This window comes from Pseudochaenichthys georgianus, chromosome 5 (genome assembly GCF_902827115.2).
Source record: "Pseudochaenichthys georgianus chromosome 5, fPseGeo1.2, whole genome shotgun sequence".
Taxonomy (NCBI): domain Eukaryota; kingdom Metazoa; phylum Chordata; class Actinopteri; order Perciformes; family Channichthyidae; genus Pseudochaenichthys; species Pseudochaenichthys georgianus.
This window is the reverse complement of record NC_047507.1, coordinates 2,267,058-2,287,698: the sequence shown is the minus strand read 5'-3', so window position 1 is coordinate 2,287,698 and position 20,641 is coordinate 2,267,058. Positions and strand designations below refer to the sequence as shown.

Below are 20,641 nucleotides of genomic sequence, written 5' to 3'. Positions count from 1 at the left end.
TGGGTAACTGGCAAGATCATTAGTTGGAGTTCTTTTTGCTTATCCTCATGCCTGCAGTCTGCCCTACCACCAGCAGAGGCCGCCTCTCCACCACTCAAGATCGAGCCGCCTGACCTGTCATCTGTTCCCACTGAATATCATAACCTAGGAGAGGTGTTCAGTAAACAGCGAGCTCTTTCTCTTCCTCCTCATCGACCCTACGACTGTCCCATTGACCTCCTTCCCGGGGCCCCTCTGCCTTCCTCACGTCTGTTCAACCTATCTCGCCCTGAGAGAAAATCCATGGAGAATTACATCCATGACTCCCTGGCTGCTGGTGTCATTCGGCCATCCTCCTCCCCGGTCGGTGCTGGGTTTTTCTTCGTCTCCAAGAAGGACCGCTCACTGCGGCCCTGCATTGATTACAGGGCTCTCAATGCCATTACTGTAAAAAACAAATACCCCACTACCCCCTCATTAACTCCGCCTTTGAACCCCTCCAGGAAGCCACATTTTTTTCCAAACTGGACCTCCGCAATGCCTACCACCTCGTCAGAATCCGAGAAGGGGACGAGTGGAAGACGGCCTTTACACACCACTCGGTCACTTCGAGTATCTGGTGATGCCTTTTGGACTGACGAATGCCCCTGCAGTCTTTCAGTCAATGGTGAACGATGTGCTCCGTGACCTCCTCAACCGATCAGTCTTTGTCTACCTGGATGACATCCTCATATTCTCTCGTAACAAGGAGGAGCACATTATCCATGTCAGGCAGGTGCTGCAGAGACTCCGGGAGAACAGACTCTTTGTAAAGGCGGAGAAATGCGAATTCCATGTCAACACAGTCTCATTCCTGGGCTATATTGTTGAGGAAGGAAAGCTTAGGTCCGACCCTGAGAAGATCCAAGCGGTGGTGGGGTGGCCCAAACCAACCTCAGTCAAACTGCTTCAACAGTTTCTTGGTTTCGCCAATTTCTATCGGCGCTTCATCAGGGACTACAGCAGAGTGGCGGGTCCTTTAACCAGACTCACTTCCCCCACAACTGGCTTTTCCTGGACCCCAGAGTGCGATGCAGCCTTTTCAGAGCTAAAGAGACTCTTCACCACTGCCCCTGTGCTCATCCACCCTGATTCCTCTCGCCAGTTCGTTGTGGAGGTCGATGCCTCCAACACCGGGGGTAGGAGCAGTTCTTTCCCAGCGCTCGGAACGAGACCAAAAATTGCATCCTTGTGCATTTTTCTCTCGCCGCCTCACCCCAGCTGAGAAGAACTATGACGTGGGTAACAGAGAGCTGCTGGCTGTCAAACTTGCCCTAGAGAAGTGGAGGCACTGGCTGGAGGGAGCTGAACTCCCTTTTATTGTATGGACGGACCACAAGAAACCTGGCGTACATCCAATCTGCCAAGCGCCTTAACTCCCGTCAGGCTCGATGGGCCCTGTATTTCGGCCGCTTCTCATTCACCCTCACCTACCGTCCAGGGTCACGGAACCTCAAGCCTGACGCCCTCTCTCGCCAGTTTGCTTCCGATGGACCAGCTGCCAGTCCAGACACTATCCTGCTGCCTCCTGCGTGGTGGGGGCTGTTACCCTTGGAGATTGAGTCATTGGTCAGGGAGGCCCAGCGAGCGCAGGCCTAGCCCAGGTAACTGCCCAGCTAATTGTCTTTTTGTGCCTACCCCTGTTCGCTCCAAGGTCCTGCAGTGGGCACACACCTCTCGTTTCTCATGTCATCCTGGTGTCCATCGCACACTGTTCGTTCTCAAACAACGCTTCTGGTGGCCTTACATGGCTCAAGACACCAGGGCCTTTGTTGCTGCCTGTACAGTGTGTGTACCCGCGCCAAGTCCTCCCCACCAGCCTCCCGCTGGCCTGCTTCGCCCACTGCCAGTACCTAGTCGCCCTTGGTCGCATGTGGCATTGGATTTTGTTACTGGACTTCCACTTTCACAAGGAAATACCATCATCCTAACTATTGTGGACAGATTCTTAAAGATGGTACACTTTGTGGCTCTTTCCAAACTTCCCACTGCCCGAGAGACTGCAGATCTTCTGGTCAACCATGTAGTTCGACTTCATGGGATCCCCACCGACATCGTCTCTGACCGGGACCCCCAGTTCATTTCCCACGTTTGGAAGGCCTTCTGTCAGGCTCTGGGAGCATCGGTGAGCCTGTCATCTGGCTATCATCCTCAGACGAACGGGCAACAGAACGGACCAACCAGGATCTGGGGTCGGCCCCCTTCGTTGTGTGGCTTTCAAGAACCCTTCGTCATGGGTCCCACATCTGCCATGGATCGAGTATGCCCACAACTCCCTGCCAAGTGCAGCCACAGGTATTCACCGTTTCATTGTGCCATGGGTTTCCAACCACCTCTGTTTCCAGCCCAGGAAGGGAAAGTCTGCTGTTCCCTCCGTTCAGACCCACCTTCGTCGCTGTCGTAAGGTGTGGAGGGGACACCCGAGCAGCCCTGCTCCGCTCCGCTGCCCGCAACCCGCCTCATCGCAGACCGCCACAGGACACAGGCCCCCAACTAATTACCAGGGTCAGAGTGTTTGGCTTTCGTCCAAAGATCTCCCACTCAAGACAGAGTCAAAGAAACTTTACCCCACGGTATGTCGGCCCCTTCATCATCGATTCCATTATTAATCCATCTGCAGTCAAACTCAACTTCCCTCACACATGAAGGTTCATCCAACATTTCATGTATCTCTGTTGAAACCTGTTGCCAGCAGTCCTTTGTCTCCTCCAGTGAGTGTTCCCCCACCCCCCCCGCATCATCAATAATCATCCAACGTACACCGTCAGGCGATTGTTGGACGTTCGTCGCCGTGGAAGGGGATTCCAATATCTGGTGGATTGGGAGGGCTATGGTCTAGAGGAGAGGTGTTGGGTTCCCCGGCTAGACATCGTGGGCGCATCTCTGATACGGGACTTCCACCGGTGATAACCCTGGAAGACCTGGTAAACCTGGTAGACCGCCTGGAGGCGTCCCTTAAGGGGGGGGTACTGTGGTGGTTGCATTCTCCAGCCACCTTCCTTGTGTTTGTGTTTCCCTTTCCCTGTCTGTGTGGGCGTGGTGCCTGTCACTCCTGGCTCGGAAACCCACTTTTTGAGAGCACTTAGAACAAAACCGGCTGTTTCACATAATGGAGGAATGTGGTCCGCTACATGAGTGCTTTGGCTCGGATACAATTGTTGCCTGGAGGACCCCAATCATGGTTCTTACCAAACTTTATGTTTTGAACTGGTCTCTGGAGGAATTCAAGGGGAGTTGTCAGGGAATTATGAGACACCTATTTTCGGATACATTTTAACCATTTTCCACCCTTTTTCTCTGGTTCTTCCAAAAGTTAACTTAGACTTTTTCTGACTCTGGAGGAATATAAGGGGATTTGTCAGTGTGGTGGTTGCATTCTCCAGCCACCTTCCTTGTGTGTGTGTTTTCCCTTTCCCTGTCTGTGTGGGCGTGGTGCCTGTCACTCCTGGCTCCCGGCTCAAATCTCCACCAGTTGCAAACAGTTGAGCCCTCTCCTCTGCAACACACCTGATTTCCCATCAGCCATTACGGATGGTATATCAGCGGAGGCTCCACAACCTGTCAGCGCCAGATCGTTGTTAAACCCCAGTGGATTACGCTTCAGTGGAGTAAGTTCCAGTGGATTAAAACTCCGGAGGATACTCTTCAATGGATTACGCTCCAGTGGATACTCTCCAGCCAGATTATCTCCTCCAAATAAACCTTTATAACACACTGCCGTGTCCTGCGTTTGGGTTCTCTCAGATAACCGTAACAGTCAGGGGACTCTATCCGCCTTAAGAGACACTATTTTCGGATACATTTTTATCCATTTTCACCCTTTTCTCTGGTTCTTCCAAAAGTAAACTTAGACTTTTCTGACTCTGGAGGAATGTAAGGGGAGTTGTCAGGGGGACTCTACCCGCATATGAGGCACTATTTTCGGATACATTTCTATTCATTTTCACCCCTTTTCTATGGTTCTTCCAAAAGTTAACTTGGACTTTTTCTGATTTTGGAGGAATAGTGAGGGGAGTTGTCTTGGGAGTCTACCCGCATATGAGGCACTATATTTGGATACATTTGATCCACTTTTCACCCTTTTCTCTGGTTCTTCAAAAGTTAACTTAGACTTTTTTCTGACCCATGTGCATCACCCTGGATCTCTGCTGTGAGTGTGGGACCCTGCTTACAGCAGTGACTCTGCTGTACTTATGTTCTTGTACATTTCATGAGTCAACTGGGATTGAAATGGACAGGTTTCAAGCTTCTTTCCTGGGTTACATAGTGCTGTGAAGCAGCCTGTCCTCTGTGGGAGAGCGAGGTGCTGTAAGGAGCTCGTCTGGGTCACAGCCTGCTGCTGCTGCTGCTCTCACCCTGTATTCACAATAACTTTTACCCAGCTTTCACACTGGTTACGTGCCGGTAGTGTGTGTGTGTGTGTGTGTTTTCCTCTCTCTCCCTCTGATTGTGCCCCAGGTGCAGCCTCTCCCCAGATGCTCCTAATCGACACATCAAGGCTTCATATAGGACCGGAGGAGGACGGCAGTGTGGCCCCCTTCTTTCTCTCTTCTCGTCTAGCTACATGTGTGCAGCATGTCTCTGTGTGAGACCCAGCCTAGTTGTGTGCTGTCTATTGTAAACATTGCTGTTGTAATTTGGCTGGTGAGCCGCCTCACTTATATGTTCTATTAAAACCTCACTAAACTCCTTCAGCATTGAGTTTCCTCTTCCTTTTTCTCTCTTCCAGCTATCTTTTGTGTCGCTACTTCCCCTTGGTACCCCTAGATCTACAAGGGATGGCGGATGAATAATAATATTTGTAAGTAGCCGTTGCTATGGGGTCTAAATTAGATGCCAGGGTAAAAGTGCGTATGGCTCGTCTCCAGTGTGAGAGGGAGGAGCGTGAGCGAGAGTTTCAGCTCAGGAGGGAGCTGGAGATCAGGAAGCAGGAGCTGGAGATCAGGAAGCATGAGCTGGAGATCAGGAAGTTGGAGGCAGACACTGCTGTCCGGATGCGTCAGCTAGAGCTCCAAGCAGCTGTGGTGGGTGATTCTGCCGTTACACCTTCAGGTTCTGCTGCTGCTTTTGATGTTGGTAACAACATTCAGCTGGTCCCTGTCTTTCTTGAGTCGGAAGTGGAGATGTTCTTTGGTGCATTTGAGCGCATTGCTGCTGCTCTGCACTGGCCAGACGACGTGTGGGCCATACTTGTACAGTGCAAGCTAGTCGGCAAGGCTCAAGCGGCTTGCTCTTCTCTTTCTGTCGAGGATAGTTTGGAGTATGACAAGGTGAAAGGTGCTATTCTCAGCCCTGTTACGTTCCCTTGTAGATCTAGGGGTACCAAGGGAAGTAGCGACACAAAAGATAGCTGGAAGAGAGAAAAAGGAGAGGAAACTCAATGCTGAAGGAGTTTAAGTGAGGTTTTAATAAGAACATAAGTGAGGCGGCTCACCAGCCAAATTACAACACAAGTTTACAATAGACCACACAACTAGGCTGGGTCTCACACAGAGACATGCTGCACACATGCAGCCAGACGAGAAGGACAGAAAGAAGGGGCCTCACTGCCGTCCTCCTCCGGTCCTATATGGAAGCCTTGATTGTCGATTAGGAGCACCTGGGGAGAGGCTGCACCTGGGGACAATCAGAGGGAGAGAGAGGAAAACACACACACACGACCACACACACACTACAGCACGTAACACTTCCCCCCATAAAACACACCTTATACTGCTCACCAGCAGCCAACACCGGAGCAACACATGGAACACACACACACACACACCACTCACTGAACACAGATCCACATCGCTCTGAGCTAGGTCCACACCCACCGCTTCAGAGACGGAAACACCCACACCCACAGTACTGTCACAGACGGATGCAGAACTTGGAGGGACGGGTGGCGCAGTGGTCTGTGCATCCGATCATCAGATCAAGGGGGAGTGCTGGGGAACTCCAGTTCGAAACCCGCTCCCCCGTCACTGCGTCAGGCCGTTGTGTCCTTGGGCAAGACACTTCACCTGGATTTGCTCCTGTGGGTATTGTCCACAGTACATGTATCACACCAATGTATACTTGTAAAAGCGCCTCGATGACCTCGAGGCGTGAAGATGGACGGTGTGGCGCAGTGCGCTGTGCAATGATCATCAGATCAAGGGGTGAAACCCGCCGCTGCTGCGTCTGTAAAGCCGGTGGGTCCTTGGGCAAGACCCTTCACCTGAACTTGCTCCTGTGGGTATTGTCCACAGTTTCTGACCATTGCATGTATGATGTGCAATGTGTGTATATGTAAAGCGCTTTGAGTCATTGATAATGCGCTATAATAAAATGTAAGGAATTATTATTAGAACTTAACTGCAACTCACCACTCTGTCGCATCGCAACCGGGTGCCGGTCTTTTGGCTTTTCCAGAGCAGCTGCCACCTGCTCCTTCCGAGCTACACACTCTGCCTCTAGATGACCAGGATCAAGACAAAAGAAACACAATCTCTTTTTCTTGGGTCCTGGAAGAGAAGCAGAATGAGCATGTGTGGCACGCCTGTTACGAGCTTTCCGGAAACCAAAACGATGAGGAGAATCGCTCTGAGCCAAAACACCACTGTGTGATAGCTCAAGCCCTTCCTCATCCGCCATAGTGGTGGCCTGCTTCCTCTTCCAAGCTGCACAGTCTGCTATCATATGACCTGGGTCAAGACAAAAAAAACACGCTCTGTCTAGCCTGGGACCTAACACTGGAACACTGGCACAGGGAACATCATTATCAGGAGCTCTCCGATAAGTGTCCCGCTGAGGAGGGTCCCGCTGAAAAAAACCGCTCTTGTGTATCAGCGCAGACTCGTCTGCCAGAGTGGCAGCCTGCTGAAGGGTAGTCACTCTCTGCTCATTCAGGTAGACTACCGTACGCTCCGGTACACAGTTTTTGAACTCCTCTAACAGCATCAGCTCACATACTGAAGCGATGTCATCCGCTTTACATGCTCTACACCACCTGTCAAAGAGGACTTTCTTCTCCCTTGCGAAGTCCACGTATGTTTGGCCAGCAGCTTTCTTCATGCCGCGAAAACGCTGCCTGTAGGCCTCAGGCACAAGCTTGTATGCGCCTGAGAATAGCACCTTTCACCTTGTCATACTCCAAACTATCCTCAACAGAAAGAGAAGAGCAAGCCTCCTGAGCCTTGCCGACTAGCTTGCACTGTACAAGTATGGCCCACACGTCTTCTGGCCAGCGCAGAGCAGCAGCAATGCGCTCAAATGCACTAAAGAACATCTCCACTTCCGACTCAAGAAAGACAGGGACCAGCTGAATGTTGCTACCAAGCATCAAAGCAGCAGCAGAACCTGAAGGTGTAACGGCAGAATCACCCACCACAGCTGCTTGGAGCTCTAGCTGACGCATCCGGACAGCAGTGTCTGCCTCCAACTTCCTGATCTCCAGCTCCTGCCTGAGCTGAAACTCTCGCTCACACTCACGCTCCTCCCTCTCACACTGGAGACGAGCCATACGCACTTTTACCCTGGCATCTAATTTAGACCCCATAGCAACGGCTACTTACAAATATTATTATTTATTTATTTACAAACTTCCCCAGATCCTGCCTACCAAACTTTACCTAACTATCTTCTGGAGCGTGCCGGGCTCGAGGCGACTTTAAAGGCAAACATCAGCGGCCGAAACCCTGAATCGCCTGCCCCCAACAGGGAATGAATCCCCACCCAGGATTACCCCGAAAATAAAAAAGGCAAAATAAAAAATGAGTGCCTGAAGGAAGGACTGATTCAGTCCAGCTAGACACTCCCCTGTCTAAACTGAGGAAGCTGTTCAACAGTAAATAATTTCACAGCCAATGCTACACTTATATACACTACTGCTCACCACCACACACAATATCAACACTAACCAACAACCAAATACTCACTCTTTGTCTCAAAGATTGGACGAGCCCCCATGTTACGTTCCCTGGTAGATCTAGGGGTACCAAGGGAAGTAGCGACACAAAAGATAGCTGGACGAGAGAAAAAGGAGAGGAAACTCAATGCTGAAAGTTTAAGTGAGGTTTTAATAAGAACATAAGTGAGGCGGCTCACCAGCCAAATTACAACACAAGCTTACAATAACAGCACACAACTATGGCTGGGTCTCACACAGAGACATGCTGCACACATGCAGCCAGACGAGAAGGAGAGAAAGAAGGCCCTCACTGCCGTCCTCCTCCGGTCCTATATGGAAGTCGTGATTGCTAATTAGGAGCACCTGGGAAGAGGCTGCACCTGGGGACAATCAGAGGGAGAGAGAGAGGAAACACACACCAGAGATGTTCACAAGTCTTTTTTTGCAAGTCCAAGTCAAGTCTCAAGTCTTTGGTCACGAGTCCAAGTCAAGTCTCAAGTCTTTGTGCTTGAGACTTGATCAAGTCTCAAGTCTTTGGTCACGAGTCCAAGTCAAGTCTCAAGTCTCTAAAAAAATAAAAGTCTCATGTCTCTTCTGGTTGTAATAAGCCTTCTATTGTCTGCTGCTATCCAGTCTGTTAAGAATACTGCACAGCTATATCTAAGAAATTCAAAGCATTTACTGTGTTTATTATACACTGGGTCTCTAATGACGTCTACTATTAATAAACATATTTCTCTATCCTCTCACTCAAAGCCAGTGTCATGGTAACCTGATAAACCTGTAACATTAACGTTACGTGGTCAACAATAAACCTGTAACCTGCCTATAAACCCACAGATGTATTTATGTATGTAACTATGTATTTTTCTACGTTTAACGTTAGCCAGTAGATGGTGGCAGCGGAACGTAATGATTAACGTTACCGACCTTTTTTATGTCATGTCAAGAGTTGGATGTCAACGCCACTCAACTCAAACAAGTGTAACAAGCAAACATTCACTCATCTTTTCAAATATGCAGTTACAAAGCTAGCAGCAAGCTAAGCTAACATTACATAGCTGATGCTGAGCTAAACATGTTTGCTAACCGTCCATATGCGTTAATGTGACTGACCTCTCCGGGTGAGTTTTCAAGTGCCTGATGAAATCCGACGTTGTTGCGCCAGCATCCTTGATTTTGATATTGCAGACTTTGCAGTGTGCGCTCCTTTTGTTGGTGCCGCCAGCGTTTTGTTCGAAGTTGTTGTAGTTGAACCTAATTACAAGCGGTACAGCCGCAGGTGTGCCGCCGGTGGCCATGGTGTTACTACGAGGTAGTAACAGAGGCGCGCACGTCTGCGTAATGAGCCCAGCTAAAATAACTGGATGGCCTACCTGCCTGTCAGCCTTCCATCTGGGCACAAACTTATCTCGTGCCCTCATTGGTCATGTGCGCGTTCGTGCGGTTCGTGTGTGTTGGAGGAGGCGGGCTCTATAAGGAAGTAGCAGCCTCTAGCAGATTATCTCCGGTTGTGTATTTTCAAATTCTAGCGATCTCGAGCCGGTTTCTCTCAAATTTACCTACCCCACCTTTAATACGCCAACAATAGAAAACACAATGATTGTTCACGAGTCCCAACACAAGAGTCCAAGTCGAGTCTGAAGTCTTTTGGTCACGAGTCCAAGTCAAGTCTCAAGTCTCTGTGTGTGCGACTTAAGTGCGACTCGAGTCCGAGTCGCAGACTCGAGTCCCCATCTCTGACACACACACACGACCACACACACACTACTGCACGTAACACACACACACTTATTCCTGGGTAAGAAAGCCATGTGCATCACCCTGGATCTCTGCCTGTGAGTGTGGGACCCTGCTTACAGCAGTGACCCTGCTGTACTTATGTTCTTGTACATTTCATGAGTCAAATGTGGATGAAATGGACAGGTTTCAAGCTTCTTACCTGGGTTACATAGTGCTGTGAAGCAGCCTGTCCTCTGGGTGGGAGAGCGAGGTGCTGTAAGGAGCTTTCTGGATCACAGCCTGCTGCTGTTGCTGCTGCTCTCACCCTGTATTCACATAACGTTTACCCAGCTTTCACACACTTATTCCTGGGTAAGAAAGCCATGTGCATCACCCTGGATCTCTGCCTGTGAGTGTGGGACCCTGCTTACAGCAGTGACTCTGCTGTACTTATGTTCTTGTACATTTCATGAGTCAAATGTGGATGAAATGGACAGGTTTCAAGCTTCTTTCCTGGGTTACATAGTGCTGTGAAGCAGCCTGTCCTCTGGGTGGGAGAGCGAGGTGCTGGAAGGAGCTCTCTGGGTCACAGCCTGCTGCTGCTCTCAAACAGACTCAAAGACAGTTTTTTCCCAAGAGCCATCATTGCTCTTAACACCTGAAAGTCATACCTCTTAATCATCCTGCATGTGAAATAAATGTGACTCTATATATGTAATTATTATTATTATAAATACATACTATTATTATTTATTACTTTTTAGATTTAATTTGTTATACCCCTGGAAATAATTACTGCATTGTATTCCTTATTCCTAAGTATGTATGCTGCGTATATTTGTTGTCTTATGTTGTGATGTTTTTTGTTTGATGGCACCTTTGAAAGGGAGACGCATTTCTTTCTCTCATTGTACATGTATAACAACTTTAAATGACCCTATTATATAAAACATATATAAGTATATTATACAGCTGATGCAGTTAATATTAACTTGTTAATTCACTGCTGGCAAGTTTAATCTATTCAAAAGGCAGCATTGTTTACAAGTTGATTTTAGTATCATTATTTGAACCTGAAAAGTAGCTTGCATCTTTTTTTATTGAATAAATGCAGAATTAAAATATGTCTCTGTGTTGACTGGAAAGTAAACGAGCAGAAAATGGAAAATACGTTTTATATATGTTTCTTTTCATATCAAAACATACATTTGCATATTTAAACATACCATTTCAGACAACTTGTAATACAAAAAATAGGTGTCTTGATGCAAGGGATTATACAAACCTTTTCTCACATTCAGTAGACAAAAATAATCGGAATATTAATCCATAATGACATTAATGGTTAATAGCAGCCGTGTCTGTTGATTGTGTGTATACAGGTATGTACATATTTTTATACATATTTTTATATATATTGGTTTTTTGTATTCAGGATTGTGGGAAACTGTATTTCAATCTCTCTGTCTGTACACACAAACTGAAAGATTGACAATAAAGTTGACTTTGATTTTGACTTGATTTAAACAGGGTCAAATCCCAGGTCTTGATTGACTTCTTGCACTATTTGTTGTTTTACATTTGTTTTATGTCTTATTATATATTATGTTGCATTGTTGGAGGAGCTTGGGACTTGAGTTTTTCATTGCCACATCTCCACTGTAGCTGTGCCTCTGACAATAAAGCTTTGAATCTTTGAATGTACAGTCTCTCTCAGTGTATCGCATGTTTGGACGTTCTCCTCGGTCGTACTTTCATCCTCTCCTCCACTGTCCTGCATCCTTTAAAGCAGAAATGCATCCAGATGTTTGCGCGGAACTTCTTATCTCTGAGGCCGTAGATGAGAGGGCTGAGAAGACGAGGAAGAATGTTGGTGAAGACGAAGGTACTGAAGAAGATGTCTGTTGTCTTGTGGGGCCAATTGGTGATGAGGAAGAGGTTGATGAAGGGCGCGATGAAGGACAGCAGGCAGAGGAGCAGCTGGACCCCATGGAGGAGGATGGTGTTTCGGGCGTTTCTCATCGAGGCTCGACTCACACCTGAAACCCCCCGAGCTGCGAGGAGCACGTTCAGATAGGTGAGGACCACCGTGAGGAAGACGAAGGAGAACAGGAGTACCTGAGGAGGAAGAGGGGAGTACTTATTAACAGAGATGGCAAAAGTACAAATATCCTTTACTCAAGTAGAAGTACAGACACTCGTGTTTAAAAATACTCAGGTAAAAGTAGAAGTACTGACTAAAGTTCTTTACTCAAGTAAAAGTAAAGAGGGCTTCTAAATGGACTTCAGTAAACAGTACCCATAGCTAGCAGCTGCTTTAAAGAGTACCTGACCTCCCTTTATATTAATAGAACAATATTGTCATTGTTAGCTAATGAATGTTTCCATGCTGAACAACGGCAACATGACAACGTTTTCATTGGTCCCTCTTCTTTAGAGAAGACCAGGAAATGATGGATACACGGATCGTGTTCAAATCAATAGGCACGCAATGACTCTAAAGAATAATGATCACGCACCAAACGTACATTCAGACTAAAGGAACCAGCTGTTTGGGAAATGTGAGAAGAAGAAAGTACAGGTATTTGTGTTCAACATGTAAGAAGTAGAAAGTACAGGTATTTGTGTTCAACATGTAAGAAGTAGAAAGTACAGGTATTTGAGTTCAACATGTGAGAAGTATAAAGTACAGGCATTTGTGTTCAAAATGTAAAAGTAGAAAGTACAGGTATTTGTGTTCAACATGTGAGAAGTAGAAAGTACAGGTATTTGTGTTCAACATTTAAGAAGTAGAAAGTACAGGTATTTTGTTCAAATGTAAGAAGTAGAAAGTACAGGTATTTGTGTTCAAAATGTAAGAAGTAGAAAGTACAGGTATTTGTATTCAAAATGTAAGAAGTAGAAAGTACAGGTAATTGTTTCAACATGTAAGAAGTAGAAAGTACAAGTATTTGTGTTCAAAATGTAAGAAGTCAAAGTAAAAAGTCTACCAAGTAACTAACGCTATTCAATAAATGTAATGGAGTAAAAGTATAACATATACCTCCTGACTGAAGTCGAGTAGAAGTACAAAGTAGAACAAATACTCAAGTGAAGTACCTCAAAAGTGTGCTTAAATACTTGATTGAATGTACTTAGTTACTTTACACCACTGCCGGAGGGAAAGGCGTGACAAACACAAATATCAGAGAGAGATTCAACGAGATAACAAATACCTCCACCACTAGACTGAGGGTCACGTGGTACGGTGTGTTGTAGACGAAGGCGGGGTTACAGAAGACCATCTTTGAGAAGACAGACAGAGTCTGAGTGATGAGGATGATAATGATGTCAGTGAAGGCAGGGATGAAGGACACGAGCCAGATGAGAGCAATAAGGAGGTGGGCTCTCTGCACCGTGCAGATCTGGACGTGATGAAGAGGAAGACACACGGCGATGTAACGCTCCAACGCCATGCCAGCCAGATTCAGAGGGCTGTTCCTGGAGGGAGAGAGAAACACAAAACTAGGGTCAACAGGGTGGGTGGAGGGGGTCTGGAGGACGGGTTTTGGCTGACAGCCCAGGGGCACAGCGGAGGACCCGGAAGGGGTCTTGGGCGGACGGCCCGGGGGCAAGGCAGAGTTCAGGCAGAATCAAAGGAAGAGTCAGGGGGCCGGGCCCGAGGGCGAAGACCGCGGCTCTCAGGGGGCCGGGCTCGAGGGCGAAGACCGGACAGCTCCGGAGGCCGGGCAGGAAAGCGCTGACGGGACAGCTCCGGAGGCCAGGCAGGACCCGGTGTCGGCCGGACAAGAACCGGGAGAGGAGTAGTCGGCGGGGCCTCCAACGGGACAGGACATGGAGTTGGAAGGATCCCCAGCGGAACCTCCAACGGACCAGGACATTGGGTAGGGACTTGAGACGTGACTCGAGAGGAGACTTGAGAGGAGACTCGAGAGGGGAACCAAGGGGGAACTAGAGAGGGGACTCGAGGAGGGACTAGAGAGGGGACTAGAGGAGGGACTAGAGGAGGGACTCGAGAAGGGAACTCGAGAGGTGACTTGAGAGGGAACTGGAGAGGGAACTCGAGAGGGGACTCGAGAGGGAACTGGAGAGGGGACTTGAAAGGGAACTTGAGATGGGACTAGAGAAGTGACTAGAGGTGGGACTAGAGATGGGACTAGGGAATTGACTAGAGGAGGGACTTGAGTAGGGACTAGAGATGGGACTAGAGAAGGAACTTGGGAAGGGACTTGGGAAGGGACTAGGGGGGTACTCAGGAAGGGACCAGAGAGGGGACTAGAGAAGTGACTAGAGGAGGGACTTGAAAAGGGACTAGAGATGGAATTCGAGAGGTGACTCGAGAGGGAACTAGAGAGGTGACTCGAGAGGGGACTCGAGAGGGGACTCGAGAGGGAGCTGGAGGGGTGACTTGAGAGGGGACTCGAGAGGGAACTCGAGAGGACACTCGAGAGGAGACTTGAGAGGGAACTCGAGAGGTGACTTGAATGGAGGCTTGAGAGGGGACTCGAGAAGTGACTTGAGAGTGGACCTAAGAGAGAACTCGAGGGGTGACTTGAGAGGTGACTTGAAAGGAGGCTTGAGAGGGAACTCGAGAGGAGACTTGAGAGGGAACTCGAGGGGTGACTTGAGAGGGGACTCGAGGGGGGACTTGAGAGGGGACTTGAGGGGGGACTTGAAAGGAGACTCGAGAGGGAACTTGAGAGGGGACTCGAGAGGGAGCTCGAGATGTGGCTTGAGAGGGGACTTGAGAAGGAACTTGAGAGGAGACTTGAGACGGTCGGTTCGCCGACAGGACACAGGGAGCTGGCGTCGGCCGGAGACGAGGGGCTGGAGTCGAAACCATGGCTGCTGGGGCCAGGACTGAGGCTGGAACCATGGCACCTGGGGCCAGAACTGGGGCCGGAACCATGGCTGCTGGGGCCAGAACGGGGGCTGGAACCATGGCTGCTGGGGCCAGAACTGGGGCTGAAACCATGGCTGCTGGGGCCTGTACTGGGGCTGGAACCATGGCTGCTGGGGCCAGAACTGGGGCCGGAACCATGACTGCTGGGGCCTGTACTGGAGCCGGAACCATGGCTGCTGGGGCCAGAACTGGGGCTGGAACCATGGCTGCTGGCGCCGGAACCATTGCTGATGGGGCCAGAACTGTGGCTGGAACCATGGCTGCTGGGGCCGGAACCATGGCTGATGGGGCCAGAACTGGGGCTGGAACCATGGCTGCTGGGGCCTGTACTGGAGCCCAAAGTATGGCTTCTGTGGCTAGGGCTGCTAGTCTGGACCTGCAACTCCTTCTCTTAGGAGCCTTTTGGAGGCTCCGTGGACCTCCAAAAGCCAGAAGAGTTCCAGAGAACGGACAGGAGCAGGAACTGGGGCAGAAGCAAGGGTTGACTCCAGACGGAACACACCGATGCGTGTGGTGTCATATTGGGAATTGGGAGGCAGGGAGCCAGCATGGCTGGGGCTAGCAGGCAGGGGATAACACACCGAGAGGAAATCCAAAATCCAACCAGGTAAGAATTTCACTAAATCTGGCTTCTCCATAGCCATCTGGTGTGCCTTAGCCAGAGCAGCCTCTCGCTGCTGAACTCCAGACGCTCCCCTCCACTTATCAGAACAGCCAGCCAAAGAAAAGTAAAAACGAAGTAATTCCAACTCAAAAGGATCTGCTGGGCCCATCATTGGTTAGTTCCTTCTGTCAGGGTTGAGAGCGAAGCAGGCAGGACCCAAATGCAGATAAACAGAAAATACCTTTATTTCGAGGCTTAAAGACAGAGCAAAACAGAACTCTTCCACGTGAACAACGTCAAACTACAACAAGGAACTAACAAAGACTAACAGAAAACACAGAACCTACATGCACACATGACTAATCAAACAAACAAGAGACAGGTGAGGCGGGAGGAGGTGAAGACTTTTAAAAAATAACACAGGAAACCAAAGACAGAAAAAGACAAGACAAAACACAACACAGACAGATCTTGACACTGAGTACTTCTACTTTTACTCAAGTACAAGATCTGACTACTACTTTTACTCAAGTGCAATATCTGAGTACTTCTACTTTTACTCAAGTACAAGATCTGACTACTACTTTTACACAAGTGAAATATCTAACTACTTCTACTCAAGTACAATATCTAAGTACTTCTATTTTTACACAAGTACAATATCTAACTACTTCTACTTTTACTCAAGTACAATATCTGAGTACTTCTACTTTTACTCAAGTACAATATCTGAGTACTTCTACTTTTGCTCAAGTACAAGATCTGACTCCCTCCCATGTGATTATTCCAGGATGAAACCCTACCTGTTGGTGGTGATTAAGACGACCAGCATGATCCAGCAGGGGATGAATCCTGGGTTGCCGGTGTAGGTGGCGATCACTAGCCCCAGAGAAAGTGTCAGCATGATCATGTCATTAATCACCAGGTGGATGTACAGCACATACCTGCAGGAGAGGAAGAGGAGGAGAACATGAGGAAGACAACAAGAAAACAAGAAACTATGTAAACAGGAAAGAGATGGGAGCGTCATGTTGAAGATGTCCTCAAAACCTGGTTAAAATCACTGATTCGGTCATAATAACAAAAACATGAATATAGCGATGTTTCGGAAACAATAATACCTATCTTTTTGTTTTTTCCATCAGATTTTACTTTTGTACTTCTAGCACACTACTGGAGTTATTGGGACATTTGAAACACTCCTATGTACCACCCAATTCCTCAAATAGTCTATACAATCAAATACAAATACTAACACATTGGTAAGGTCTAAGGTCTAATCTATATCTATAATTGTGATGAAATAGCAGGTTAAAGCAGGATCAACAATCAAGCAAAACATAAGTAAAACAACAGCTTTGAACTACAGTCTAGTCCTAAGAAAGTCCTCTGTACAATTAGATGTTATTTTATACAACAGGTTTGTATTTTACATGGAGCAACATTATGTGCAATGCTTTACTGACACTGTTGAGCGCAGAGAGTCACAGTTAAAGAGTGAGAGTAAAATAAGTCAGCAGTCACTGGTAAGAGAAGGCAAAGCTACAAATCAAAATGAGAGCAGATTTAAACCGGAGCAGCTTCATGTCTCAGTGTCTATAATGCCTCCGATAAATTGTAATCAACATGCAATGTGTTGATTTAGTAAAGCTTTAGAGATTTCACAATATAAATACTGTAGTCTAAGGTTATCACTGTTAGAATATTAGCTGAACATACCATGGACTGATAATTCACAATTTAAACCTCTTCATTTGAACCCCTGCTGAGATTACAGAGTGCCCAAAAAACACTTTTCTGGAAATTAAATCCAAATTAAATCTGAATGATCTACTCTCATGGATCACTGTGACTAAAAAGACATGTGATAAGGGCTGCACAATTAATATATATGTTATGCACTATATGGACAAGTGCAATACTCAAATCTCAGGATGCAACATATTTGTGAAAGGCTAAATATGTTTTATAATATATCGATGTTTAACAAAGGAGCTGCAGAGATATCAGAGCCTATCGTATCCTGCAGAAATGATAAATCTATCCAATTATTGTGAATAATAATAAGTTGAAATATCAGTCAAATAATATAATAATCACACACACACACACACACACACACACACACACACACCACACCCACACACACACACACACCACACACACACACACACACACCCACACACACACACACACACACACACACACACACACTTTGATCTGTTAAATCCAAACTAGAATCTGCAGAGTTTTAACCCCCAGCTGAACAAACAAACTCCAGTACATTTTGTGATACCTTTAATTACCTTACAGATTTGGATAACATTTTGAATACAGGACTTTTACTGGATAACCTTAAACTTTTGATGTTAAACACGACCAAAACTTATTGTACTTGGCCCGAAAATCTACGAAACAAATTATCTAAATATATATTAACTATGGATGGCATTAATTTGGCCTCCAGTGAGACTGTAAGGAATCTTGGTGTTATATTTGATCAGGATCTATCCTTAACGGCCACATAAAATCAATTTCAAGGACCGCCTACTGCATCTACGTAACATTGCAAAAATCAGGCATAGTCTTGCCTCAAAACGATGCAGAGAAACTAGTCCATGCATGTGTTACTTCTAGGCTGTATTATTGTAACTCTTTATTATCAGGGTGTACCAAGAAGTCAATCAAGTCGCTTCAAGCTGATTCAAAAATGCTGGAAAAGGAAAAGGTCTGCCTTATGGACAGAGTTAACATGGGACTTGTCCTTCAAAATGTACACATGTCCGCACAATGGAAATGTGACGTCAACTTCAAATGCAAAGTCCAAATTTGACCAACTGTGCCTACACACATTCAACACTTCGGGGTGCTCTATGCATGTGTCTGAGGGTAAAATAATCATCATTCTGTATATAAATATGTTTGTCAATATAATGGACATTTCCTTTTAAATTGGGGGTCCACGAAGCTGACACAAGATACCCGCAGACAAGCACTCATCTCGGACTAAAATCCTCAATGCATAGCAGTTTTAATGGCATGCCCCTGGTTAACTTGAAACATTTTTATTTTTTTTATTCAGTGTTACCAGGGGCACAAACTTCTGACCGGTGTTCCCTCTTGGTTTAGTCTGTGGGGGAGTGCTTAAGTGTGGGTACACAGGTTCACCTGGTGCACAAGGTTATGGAGGTGGGGGTCTTGCTGGTGCTCAAGTGTGCATATACGTCACCCCATACTCTACCTGCCTTAAGAGACACTATTTTGGGATACAATTTTTCCATTTTCACCCTTTTCTCTGGTTCTTCCAAAAGTTAACTTAGACTTTTTCTGACTCTGGAGGAATGTAAGGAGAGTTGTCAGGGGACTCTACCCGCCTTAAGAGACACTATTTTGGGATACAATTTCTCCATTTTCACCCTTTTCTCTGGTTCTTCCAAAAGATAAGTTAGACATTTTCTGACCCATGTGCATCACCCTGGATCTCTGCCTGTGAGTGTGGGACCCTGCTTACAGCAGTGACTCTGCTGTACTTATGTTTTTGTACATTTCATGAGTCAAATGTGGATGAAATGGACAGGTTTCAAGCTTCTTTCCTGGGTTACATAGTGCTGTGAAGCAGCCTGTCCTCTGGGTGGGAGAGCGAGGTGCTGTAAGGAGCTCTCTGGGTCACAGCCTGCTGCTGCTCTCTACCTGTATTCACAGCACTATTCACCCAGCTTTCACACACTTATTCCTGGGTACGAAAGCCATGTGCATCACCTGGATCTCTGCCTGTGAGTGTGGGACCCTGCTTACAGCAGTGACTCTGCTGTACTTATGTTCTTGTACATTTCATGAGTCAAATGTGGATGAAATGGACAGGTTTCAAGCTTCTTTCCTGGGTTACATAGTGCTGTGAAGCAGCTTGTCCTCTGGGTGGGAGAGCGAGGTGCTGTAAGGAGCTCGCTGGGTCACAGCCTGCTGCTGCTGCTGCTCTCACCCTGTATTCACATAACTTTTACCCAGCTTTCACACACTTATTCCTGGGTAAGAAAGCCATGTGCATCACCCTGGATCTCTGCCTGTGAGTGTGGGACCCTGCGTACAGCAGTGACTCTGCTGTACTTATGTTCTTGTACATTTCATGAGTCAAATATGGATGAAATGGACAGGTTTCAAGCTTCTTTCCTGGGTTACATAGTGCTGTGAAGCAGCTTGTCCTCTGGGTGGGAGACGGAGGTGCTGTAAGGAGCTCTCTGGGTCACAGCCTGCTGCTGCTCTCTCCCTGTATTCACAGCACTGTTCACTCAGCTTTCACACACTTATTCCTGGGTAAGAAAGCCATGTGCATCACCCTGGATCTGTGCCTGTGAGTGTGGGACCCTGCTTACAGAAGTGACTCTGCTGTGAAGCAGCCTGTCCTCTGGGTGGGAGAGTGAGGTGCTGGAAGGGGCTCTCTGGGTCACAGCCTGCTGCTGCTGCTCTCTCCCTGTATTCACATAACTTTTACCCAGTTTTCACACACTTATTCCTGGGTAAGAAAGCCATGTGCATCACCCTGGAACTCTGCCTGTGAGTGTGGGACCCTGCTTACAGCAGTGAACCTGCTGCCAGCAGTATAAACATATTAATCAGGCATTTTAACACTTTTCCCCATGAAAATGATTTTTATTCACTATCATGGGGCTATATAAATCAAATTCCGGGTAATTAGGAGCACAATTGTACCTTTTACTATTTAAATGTATTTGTATTATATATTTTTGGGCTATTAAAATGACATTTCTGGATGACTTTGTCAGTTTATGGAGCTTAGCCCACAATTTCCGGAGGTTCCAGGCCGAATTTGGGAGTTCATAGGCGGCCTGCCAGCTCCCACCTGTGGAAAGCAAAAAAAAGTAAAGAAAACGGTCAATTATATTTTAAAATAATCAAAAATGAAGTTTAAAACAATTCTCGAAAAAACGGCTAAGTGCCAACGGAGGAGGGGCTCAAAAAAGCGCAAGTCTTCGGCGCTTCGGGCGGAAGCCCCGGACACATTTCCACTCCCCCGTTGCATTATACAACGGAGAGGGGAATCGAGACCTCCCTTCATCTTTTCCAAGCTACCATCCGCACGAAATCAGAAACGCACTTTTTGAGAGCACTTAGAACAAAACCGGTTGTTTCACATCATGGAGGAATGTGTCCGTTACATGAGTGCTTTGGCTCGGATACAATTGTTGCCTGGAGGACCCCAATCATGGTTCTTACCAAACTTTAAGTTTTTGAACTGGTCTCTGGAGGAATTCAAGGGGAGTTGTCAGGGAATTATGAGACACTATTTTCGGATACATTTTAACCATTTTCACCCTTTTCTCTGGTTCTTCCAAAAGTTAACTTAGACTTTTTCTGACTCTGGAGGAATATAAGGGGATTTGTCAGTGTGGTGGTTGCATTCTCCAGCCACCTTCCTTGTGTGTGTGTTTTCCCTTTCCCTGTCTGTGTGGGCGTGGTGCCTGTCACTCCTGGCTCCCGGCTCAAATCTCCACCAGCTGCAAAC

General features: G+C 47.1%; 1 protein-coding gene across 1 annotated transcript; it reads right to left on the bottom strand.

Annotated features, from left to right (window-relative positions):
- Positions 1–11,203: 11,203 nt before the first annotated feature.
- Positions 11,204–20,343, bottom strand: LOC117447395 (odorant receptor 131-2-like). The gene is made up of 6 exons (XM_071203254.1): positions 20,295–20,343; positions 19,454–19,588; positions 19,297–19,384; positions 15,924–16,064; positions 12,829–13,093; positions 11,204–11,731 (listed from the first exon to the last, which is right to left on the bottom strand). The coding sequence occupies exons 1-6, from the start codon at positions 20,341–20,343 to the stop codon at positions 11,327–11,329; spliced, it is 1,083 nt and encodes a 360-aa protein (XP_071059355.1). The 3' UTR covers positions 11,204–11,326.
- Between the last annotated feature and the right edge of the window lie 298 nt (positions 20,344–20,641).